The 10447-nt window shown below is 39.4% G+C and overlaps 1 protein-coding gene across 4 annotated transcripts; it reads left to right on the forward strand.

Moving 5' to 3' along the window:
* The first annotated feature begins 185 nt into the window (after positions 1-185).
* On the forward strand, positions 186-10268 carry LOC124049226 (copine-3-like). Of its 4 annotated transcripts, none has more exons than XM_046370574.1 (16): positions 186-333; positions 1287-1479; positions 2147-2326; positions 2466-2540; positions 2678-2749; positions 3385-3465; positions 3597-3686; positions 5467-5565; positions 5665-5751; positions 5989-6048; positions 6224-6357; positions 6718-6772; positions 6891-6942; positions 7511-7644; positions 7868-8104; positions 8858-10268. In XM_046370574.1, the coding sequence occupies exons 2-16, from the start codon at positions 1321-1323 to the stop codon at positions 9005-9007; spliced, it is 1665 nt and encodes a 554-aa protein (XP_046226530.1). In that variant the 5' UTR covers positions 186-333; positions 1287-1320; the 3' UTR covers positions 9008-10268. The 4 variants fall into 4 exon arrangements, with proteins under 4 accessions (XP_046226530.1, XP_046226531.1, XP_046226532.1 ...); XM_046370575.1 differs by having other exon boundaries at positions 204-333; positions 1291-1479; XM_046370576.1 differs by having other exon boundaries at positions 328-457.
* Positions 10269-10447: the final 179 nt, after the last annotated feature.

A 10447-nucleotide genomic window follows, 5' to 3' on the forward strand; every position in this document is an offset into this window, starting at 1 on the left:
TTGAAGTAAGATAAGATGAAGGCTTTGTGTAAAAATACACATTTGGTTTCACCGCATGACTGTCGGTGTACTCAAATTTCCTCCACGTTTTTTTTTTATATCAAGTCAAATTTCAACTTTGTTTAGCTGTGTTGGTGACCATTTCATGTTTATTTAACCGGCTTTAAAATTTTGCTGAAATTAACAAAATGATAACGCCATAGCTCCTCCGCAGCTGCAGCAGTCTGACGGGTGTCCCTTTAAGTGGAAACGAGCGCACCGGGCACCGCCTACCATCGCTAGCTTCTGTCTATCAATTCGCCTGTCACACCAAAACAGCGAGTAGTTAAAAAGGTAAGACACATTAGTGCAAATTCAGTTTGACATATTTTTGCTGTCAAAATAAATACAGCGTTAGGTTTTTTATTCGCCAGTAGCTTAGTTCGTAACTTAGATACGTGACTGAACTGGTACCAAAGTAAGTAAGTCATGTAACGTTTATTTAGCTAGCTGATAAGAAACAGGCGTTAACTCATTGAAATTAACGTACAAACGTAGATTGAATACCCGTTACTTTATATTTATCTGAAACGCAATTAACGTGAGTGAAGAGTGTGGCTAAGGGTACGATGGCCACTGTATAGCTAACGTTAGTTTTTGATCAATTTACTGTGAATCAACCGTAGGTTACATTGATTTCAGTTTTCTTTATCATGGGAATCTCGTTGCTTAATTATTACGTATAGCTTCGATTCGGCATGTGTCCAGTATCGTACACGCTTCTGATAACGCTAGTCCTGTTTGTTTGAGACGGTCCCATTCGCTGCCTAGCCAGAATTTACTTTAAACTTTGGGTTGGATCTCCTCGAAGTCCGGCAAACCCCGTGTAAGCTCTCTGGCACCGCGCCTGGTGTTAGTAGCAGAAGTCCAAAGCAAAAATCCGACATTCTCTTGACAGCAAAGGGCCGCTCAGGGGTGCTTGAATTTACGACCTCGACGAATCACAAGATCGCTTTCCGTAAAATGTTACATGTTATTCATTGACATTAACAAACACTTGATGACATCATTTTGATTGCATTTTGGCGTGAACTTGTTTTAGTAACCACCAAATATCAGTGGAAACTGCAGTGAGACAGCTTAACGGAACAACTGGCACTACATGTCATACAGATGAATTACAGAACATTCATGAAGTCATAGCTCAGTCATAACTTGGCTGACTGTGGGTGTGGTATATTGAATGATGCCTTCTGTTCTTTCTAAGCCTGTTTAACTGTGTTTTTAACCATGCTCGTGTTTGTCAGTTAGTGTGCGAGAGTGTGTGTCCTCCAGGCTGTGATGGCATCAGTTGGTACCCCGGGGCCAAGGGCCCCTGACTGTGTGACCAAGGTGGCTGTGAGCATCTCGTGTGAGAATCTGCTTGACATGGATGCTTTCTCAAAGTCTGACCCGCTGTGTGTGCTGCTCATGAACACATCAGGGCCCCACTGGTGTGAGGTAAGTGGGTCAACAGGCTGTTCTTCCACAAACTCAAATTCAGATTATTAAGTTCAACTTTACATTTATGACACTAAGGTACAGCAATGTATCGTGTTCAGTGAATGTGTACTGGTTCTTTAACTTTTCACTCTCTAAAGTGGCGATTTGGTTTTGTCATACAAATCATACAGGATCCAGTGCAGTGAGATTGAAATTTAATCCTCATCCTTGAGAATTTTGAATATTTTTTCAAGTGAAGACAGTTTTGAAGCAAGAGACCTCACCTGTATATTCTGTGTTAACATAAGACAAAGAGGAACATGACACTTGGTTGGCTGCAAAAGATTAGAACAGTTATTTACAAAGCACCAAAAAGGATAACTGAAAGAACAAACAAAATGGGTCTTCTAACAGGAAGTTGGGAGAGAGAGAGAGCGTGTCAGTGGAGTAAAGAGTTACTTTTATAGGCTTGGCCCACACCTTTATACAGGTGCCTTCGTCCAGTCATCTGTGTGCTACAAATAGAACAGAGAGAGACAGAACAGACACAGACAAGCAAACAATTACAGGATGCAGTACGATTCGTAACAGCTGTCACTTTGGAAATTGCACTGAATCAAGAGATCATTTGATAGAAACTGTGTTCAAAACAAGTCCTTGACTCTGAAACATGTTTTTTTGTTAGATTGGCCGCACAGAGAAAATCAAGAACTGCCTTAATCCTAAGTTTTCCAAGACTTTTGTCATTGACTACTACTTTGAGATGGTACAGAAACTGAGGTTTGAAGTGTACGACATTGACAGCGAAAACTGCAGTCTGCAAGATGCCGACTTCCTTGGAGAACTGGAGTGTACCTTGGGACAGGTTAGCTTATTTATCATCAGCCGTTACTCCTTCAGAGTTAAACATGTAATCTATTTCTTCTTTTTTTTTATCATTTGATGTGGTGTCAGTGCCGTGGCGTTTCCTGTATCACTCACAGAAGTGTTTATTTTCTGTCCAGATTGTATCCTCAAAGAGATTGACAAGACCTCTTGTCATGAAGGACAAAACACCTGCAGGAAAAGGAACCATTACTGTGAGTCGCTTTCATTTGGACTGGCAGTGACATTTGGACTGCTTAGCATATTCGAACTGTGATGAGTGTATGTGTGTTTCTTGGTGTATTTCTACTCATGTGGTATTTTTAACACGATGCTACCTCATGGTCTGTAGATATGTGCTGAAGAAAGAACAGACAACAGGGCGGTGGAATTTGAAGTCGCAGCTAGAAAACTGGATAAAAAGGTATTTATTCCCACTGTACAATTGAATTATGTTTAGGATAATGAACAATATTAAGATACTGTAGATGATTCTTCAGGAGTTAAAAATATTTTTTATGAGTAGAAAATCTTTCCGTTATTTTCTCTACAGTTCCAGTTAGGACTGGCAGCTGCGGTAGTGTGATTGATCACCTTGAGTTTGTAGTATTTCCTACTATAATTTTGTTGACAGTGATGGCAACATCAAGGAAGTTGGGGGAAAAAGGGCTCTGTTATCTGCTGCTTTTTAGTAGAAAAGCCATTCTGTTGCTAATCTTCAGCTCGCTTCATATATCAGAGTGAACAAGAGATTAGAACAAGATGGAAACCGATGTAAGGCCAGTGGCATTGATGTATTAAAGAATGTCACTGTTACTGTGGGATATTAAAGCTTGTTCCGGTCTGAGCACACATGATACTTCCAGTTATTGCTGCAGCGGTGCTGTCAGATCTGATCCTGGGCTATTAATTCTTATCTCAGCCTTTGGTTTCCATGGTGAGACTGCTGTTAACCACCTCTATTTTTACTCCACACGTGCTAAGATGTCAGCAAATTAAGTAGTCGTAAGTTATTCTTTCGTTTCAACTGCACATTATTATTTACTTTTTTCCCTCCAGGATTTCTTCGGCAAGTCCGACCCTTTCCTGGAATTCTACAAGCAGATGGAAACTGGATGGCAGCTTGCTCACAGGACTGAGGTACAGATAAACTCTTCGTGTACTTCCTGCGTCAAGGATTCTGGGACAGGGCATGGGCAAGTAAAAGTCATAAACAGAAGGTGCACTGACAGTTTGTGATTAACTGTCAGAGTGTTTTTTTATCTGCGCAGGTGGTGAAAAACAACCTAAACCCGATATGGCGGCCATTTCGAATCCCGCTGCAGTCGCTCTGTGGAGGTGATGTGGAGAAATCTATAAAGGTATGCATACACTCATGGGCTGCCTGTAGGGCATTGTGACTGAAGGCACGGCTGCCTTCTTCTCCTTTGTTAGAATAAAATGTAAAAGTGTTGTTCCACATGTTTGTAGTTTTTATTTTCAGCCTTCATGAAGCGGCAGTTTTGTAAAATCCCTCCCATCATTAACATTGTTACCAAATGTGTAGATTTATATGAAATGGTGACTAAAAGTTTACAAATTTACAATGTCAGCTTCTCTTTTAGTGCTGGATTATATTTATTGTTATGAATTAGAATTTTCCAAAGTTGTTTTCTCCTCCATGCAGAGCTGAAATGATATGAAGATGCCTGTCAGAGTTGACAAAGTGATATTCAGGGAATGTTGGGACCAAATCTGTTTTTCGACTTCATACATACGTTAATTACAATAGATGTCTTTTTCAACCCAGGTGCAGTGGGGAATGCCCTCAATGAAACATTTTTTTGAACATCGACAGCCTAAAGCCAATGTTTTTGTTGCATGAAGCGAAGCGTAAAGAGTTTATCGAAGCCTCGATAGGAACCCTGCTTGTGTTTTTTGGAAAAGCTCTTGGTCACATATAAGGGTCTGACAGTTTTAGTGCAAATAAAGAAATGTTTGTTAGCATTAGTTTATGTATGTTGTTTTTCTTTTCCCACTCTCTAACCCTGTAAAAGCACACTTGACAGGAAGAGATGCTTTCCCGTCGACGGTGCAAGTGAGTTTACTCTCCCCACCATGAGTGCTCCTGGTCAAGGATGCAGTGTCTGTGACAGGACAGGCTTAAGTCCTGGACGCATCTACATCTATCTTAAAGGAACGTGTAAAAAAAAAAAAAAAGATAAATCCGGAGTTTGGCACATTGGTCAACTTACCTGTTAAATGACAAGAGCATAGTCACCACAGTCATCCTATTGATGACACAGTGGGGCAGCAGCATTAATTTAAAACATACTGAACAACCCCTTCAAGTATGTGTATATACAGGTTGTTATATTTGATATGCTGCTATATAGTATACAGCTAATATGTGATGAGGTAATCCTTTATTGATTCCTCAAGGGGGAATTTGTTAGAAGACTGCATTAACACAACTATCTGGCATTTCCTCTTTGGGGATCAAGGATTATCTTATTAATGTGTGGTAAATAAATCTGGCTAATTATATTTTATTTTTAATGACATATGTTTTTCTCTGTTAATATTAGTGGCCTACGATGCATCATCATGTATGTTATTTGGATGATCTGATAAATAATAACATTATTTAACAACATGCAAGTTAACCAGTGGGACAAGTTCCCAAAAGGCAGACGTTTTCCGTTAAGATGGATCCCCTTTTTTAGTTATCCATGAGCTTTCTTAGCTGTTCATCTTGTAGACTGACTGTAGCATCACACGGTTTGTTTAACCTTTACATGGTTGCTCCATGCTGTGTGTAGATCTGTTTGTCTGTTGTCTGTTTTCTCAACACTGAAGGTGTTGAGATTGTGAGCAGGTACCATGTATGTCTAGATCTAAAAGAGGTGGTTTGACCTTTTCTGTTCTATTTACCGATTACAAAGCTTGCGTGTGTGTGTGTGTGTTTATATTAGATTTTTCAACGTCATGGTGTTTCCTCACGTTTGAAATGTCACTCGTGAAACATGCTTTTGTTTCATCTGCTTTGATTTTCACACACTGGTTATAGCTTATCAATTAAATCTGAAATGTTTTTTTGGTGGACTCAGAGAGAATTGGCTGGATTTGTCTTATTTCTCCTGACTGTGTGCATTTTCCCAGGTGGAGTGTTATGACTACAACAGCAGCGGATCACATGACTTCATTGGATCATTTATGGTCACGCTCTCCCAGATACAGCAGGCGTCACAAACATACGCGGTGAGCTCTGTGTGTGTGTGTGTGTGTGTGTGTGTGCGTGTGTGTGTGCATACAGACATCATACAGTCCACTTATGTGGTTGTGTTTGTTCTCTCTCAGGCTGAGTATGAATGCATCAATAGTAAGAAGAAACAGAAGAAGAAAGGATACAAAAACTCTGGTGTTATCATTGTGAAAAAGTGCAAGGTAATGTGGTTTTCTTTTCCTTTTTTCTGTACTGCTTCTTATTTCCGCATAAAGTCACTTCCAAGATGGAGAGATGGCTTAAAAGATGACTTAAACAACAGAACTACCTCTGTATCTAGAGAATTACACATACGTACAGCATCCTTTATCTTATGCTTTAACATCACTACAGCGGAGCATCCCAGCACGTGTTTTGTTATATTCATTTTTTTGATTTTCTCACTAATGTTTTTTCAGATAGTGAAGGAGTACACTTTTCTGGATTACATAATGGGTGGCTGTCAGATCAACTTCACCGTGAGTGCTACAACTTTATGAATCTTATGTCTCTGATGTTTACATTTTATTTTTTTGATTTATTTTTTTTCCATTACAGTGTATACTGAGGACTTAATGTTCTCAGAAGACATTTACTATGAATATTGTGGATAATTTAATTGGATACTCTTTGCATTCCATTCCCCCTGACCAGATTGCAATAGATTTCACTGGCTCCAACGGGGATCCCAGATCCCCGATGTCACTCCATTACATCAACCCTCAGGGCTTTAATGAATACCTGGCTGCTATCTGGGCTGTAGGCAATGTCATCCAGGACTATGACAGGTAAATAGATTGTTATTCAATAAGTATTATGTTGGTAAACAGCAGTTAATAACCGTAAAGTTAATAGTCGTTCTTATGTGTTAATAAGTGCCTGGGTCACTTTGATGCTTCGAATATGTATCAGAGAAGCAGGAGTGGAAATTCAGACCACACAATTCTCACTATCTCTGTCTTGTCATGTCTAAATGAAGCTGTAAGGAAAACGTAAAAGTTGCTTATGTCTGAATGACATCACTTTAATAGATAGATGTAGCCAGCAATCTTACTTTTTCCATGTCTGAAAGGGCTCTAGTCTAATCCCTCTGTCTATATGTAATCTTACTTAGACAGTAACACATATTTTGCTTTACTTCTCTGTAGTGACAAAATGTTCCCTGCTTTTGGATTTGGAGCCCAGATCCCTCCAACAATGCAGGTGATTAATTGCGTTATTTAAAACATTCTCTTAAGATGTAAAAAAGCTCATCTTGTAACTCAGGTTGTGTCAGTGAAGTTGCTACAGATTTCCCATTAAAAGTTGTTTGTGTTTGCAGGTCTGCCACGAGTTTCCCATCAACTTCAACCCCTCAAATCCGTTTTGTGCAGGTAATAACATACTGGAGCTGATGTGAGTTCACACACCTGTGTGTTTAATGAGACATAATGTGGCATGTAGTGTAGTGTATTACATGTAGATAATGCTTAAATGCAGGACTTTCCACAGTGTGATATCAGTACTTTTACTTAAGTATCTGAATACTTGTTCCAGCACTGGCTTTGACACAGTTTGGCGTGAGAGTGGTATTTGTTCTGCCACAGTCAGGTGTGTCATGGCATGTTCAACGCATACATGTAATTACTGCAACAACTAGAGAGAAAATGGCAGGTTTAAATTGATTCATTTGTCTGTCAGCAGAAAATGTACTGATTGATTTAATATGTTTGCACAGTTTTGATCATCTGTTAGGAGTACAAGTAGGAATGGACTTACATTGATGAAGACAGAATAGAAAATTTGACAGATCATCAAAAATTCTATTGAAAAGATCAATCGCTGTTCGAACATAATGTCTGTTTCAGCACATAAATTATTGATAATATGTGTTGATTGATACTCAGCCTGTCCCATAAGACTTAGTTCTGCTGACCCAAGTTTGTGTTTTTGTGACTTTAGGTATAGAAGGTGTGGTCCAAGCCTACCAGCAGTGTCTGCCCCAGGTGAAGCTTTACGGCCCCACAAACTTTTCCCCAATCATCAACCACGTTGCCCATTTTGGCAGGCAAGCCCTTCAGCAGCAGAACGCCTCTGTGAGTTGCTGGTAGCCATTTCAAATCAAACTTATGTAATTGTAGCTGTTGTGTTTAAAAGTTCTTATTGTAGTTTTGGTTTAGAAGAAGCTACTAAAAACTGAAGAACTGAATCTTCTTCAGTTCTTATTTTTCACACAGTAACAATCAGTGAAGCTGAAAACCACTTTCCCTTGATTCATTCCAATATTTGTGTCGTTCCTCTTATGTCAATGTTTCACAGAATTACTTTGTCCTCCTCATCATCACCGACGGAGTGATCACAGACATGGACGAGACTCGCAGTGCCATCGTCAACGCCTCCCGTCTGCCCATGTCCATCATCATTGTTGGAGTAGGCGGGGCAGACTTTAGCGCCATGGAGTTCCTGGATGGAGACGATGGCATTTTACGCTCTGCTACAGGCGAAGCCGCCATGCGGGACATTGTGCAGTTTGTACCATTCAGGCAGTTCCAAAATGTAAGCGCTGTCCTAAAGCAAAGTCACTGTAGACATGCACCCACCCAAGGTTCTTTATCATACTTTAAAAAATGCACACATTTGAATGTTTGCACATCTTATTTCAGGCAGGCACTGCAGCCCTTGCCCAAAGCGTACTGGCAGAGTTGCCTGACCAAGTGGCCTCCTTCTTCAATTTATTTGACCTGAAGCCCCCCAGCGAACCCAGTCCTTCCTAGAAATGTAGGAGAACCCCTAGAATGACCTCATTCCCCTCCTCCATCACCACATTTAATCCAAAGCTACACATTTTAAAATTATATATTTACTTGCTAGTACTATTTTCGATGCTTCTACAAAGTTTTTCCATTAGTCCCGTGAGCGCAGGAACATCTGTATTAACCATCTTCATTTATAGTAGTTACTAGTACTTACAATAGAAGTGTAAGCAGTTGCTGCAGGACAGGCAGTAAGATAAGATGTCCAAGAGTAGAGTGATGACACTGTTGGTGTTGTATCATCACTCTGTTTGCACAAAAATGTACAAAATATTCTGAATACTTTAGTGTCTCAGCCGTGTGCTGCCAGATGCTACAGACCTCTGGAAACAAGCATATGCTAATTGGAATTAAATATTCATCAAATACTGTGGCTCATCTCTCTAACCCCTGCTTCTCTTATTTCACTGCAACAGTTAGTTCCCCTTCTATTTCCTTCTAAATTTCCTTTATATGTTTGTCATTCTCACCTTATTACTCTACTTCTTCTCTTTAGGGTCCTCAGGAAATGCTTGCTCAAAGTGTCTTGGCAGAAGTTCCGGGCCAGGTGACGAGCTTCTTTAATACCATGGGTTTGATACCACCCCAGGGCGACACACCTCTCGCTGACCTCTCAGCATCAGCACCCCCCAGTGATGTATCGTGAGGACCGGCTTTTCTCCTCAATTTATCATCTCCAACTGCCCAGACAGTCATTCTTATCTGGCTGACTGTAGCCAAGTCTGCTTTCTGTTCTCTCAAAAGCATATCACTCATAACCAAAACTGTTCCCTGGCCATATGAACATGCATCCTCCGGTCATGGTCTTATTTGTAAATACTAAATACCAATAGTATAAAGCCATAGTACACAAATATTGTCAAACATTTCCTAACATTTGTTAGCATGTATGTACCATAGATGTTTAATGTGATTTTTACATATGACTTTATCTGACCCAAGTGCCAGGATTGTTAAGACTTGAAATAATGTCTTATTTTATCCATCTACTCACTCTAAGAACTATATTGAAACCAGTGCGACTTCACACAAGGTCTTTGCTTTTCTTGTGGAAAAACCGAGGCAGCTAATAACAGCCATCTCATTAGTCTGTCAGAATATCTGCATGAAAGAGCTGGAGTAATCCAGTGTCCACTCCCATTGAAACAGACACTGAACAAAGCTATGGGCGCATCAGATACAATTCACTCCTGTTTACATAATGGATCCATATGTAATGGATTAACAAGTTTAAATGGTTACCTTTTGTAGATTTTACACTACAGAAGCTATCGCATTGTGTCCTTGCTATTGTTTTGTATTTCAGTTATTGTCTTTTCATATTCAGTTCCATATTTGATTTGAAATGTTGTTTGGTGCCTTCATATGAGTGTTAAACAAGGAAAACCTCGCAAAACACTTATCAGTAAGTGGTGATCTTCGTTTGCAAAATGCATGTTTATTTAGATGTACATAAGAAGTTCACTCTGTCTTAACAGGAGGTAGTAAAACCTCCCACTTTACTGACTGTTATGAAAATAGTTTAATGTTTAATGAAGCGAATATGTTGTTTTGTTGTCTGAACGATCACAGTGGCATTGCTTTATGTAATATAATTGGTCAATATTTTATTAAAATATGATTTAACTGCAAGAAAATAATAATAATAATAATAATAATAGCCAGCTTCTGTTTTAATAAAAGCAAAAATATAAGATCATTTTGAAGATGTGTTATGGTGTTATGTTCGTGCTGGTACAATCGCGTCGTGACATTAAAGGAATGCTGCATTTACCATATGCATTTTCACAAAGTAGTAAATCATATCACAACCAATTTTGCATGTTGTTTAAATGTGTGTGTCTATCACGTATATATGTGAGTGTGCGTCTCTGTTATGTATGTTTAAATAAAACTTTCAAACTAGACACAGTCATAATTATATACTTAGATCAACTCCAGGAGCGAAGACAGATTATTTGACATTTGACATTATTTGACATTTAACACTGTCAAATTATGTGGCATGTGTAAACATCCGCCATGACAGTTCGATAATGACTGTAGTAGACGTAATGCTACGTCCTCCGCGGTGGGCGTAGATTTG

The sequence above is a fragment of the Scatophagus argus genome, chromosome 18, assembly GCF_020382885.2.
Source record: "Scatophagus argus isolate fScaArg1 chromosome 18, fScaArg1.pri, whole genome shotgun sequence".
Lineage (NCBI taxonomy): Eukaryota > Metazoa > Chordata > Actinopteri > Scatophagidae > Scatophagus > Scatophagus argus.

Coding starts and splice junctions, on each gene's coding strand:
- LOC124049226 (XM_046370574.1), top strand. CDS start 1,321: ATGGCATCAGTTGGTACCCCGGGGCCAAGGGCCCCTGACTGTGTGACC. Junction 2,750..3,384: donor CTAGAAAACTGGATAAAAAG/GTATTTATTCCC, acceptor TTTTCCCTCCAG/GATTTCTTCGGCAAGTCCGA. Junction 7,645..7,867: donor TTCAGCAGCAGAACGCCTCT/GTGAGTTGCTGG, acceptor AATGTTTCACAG/AATTACTTTGTCCTCCTCAT.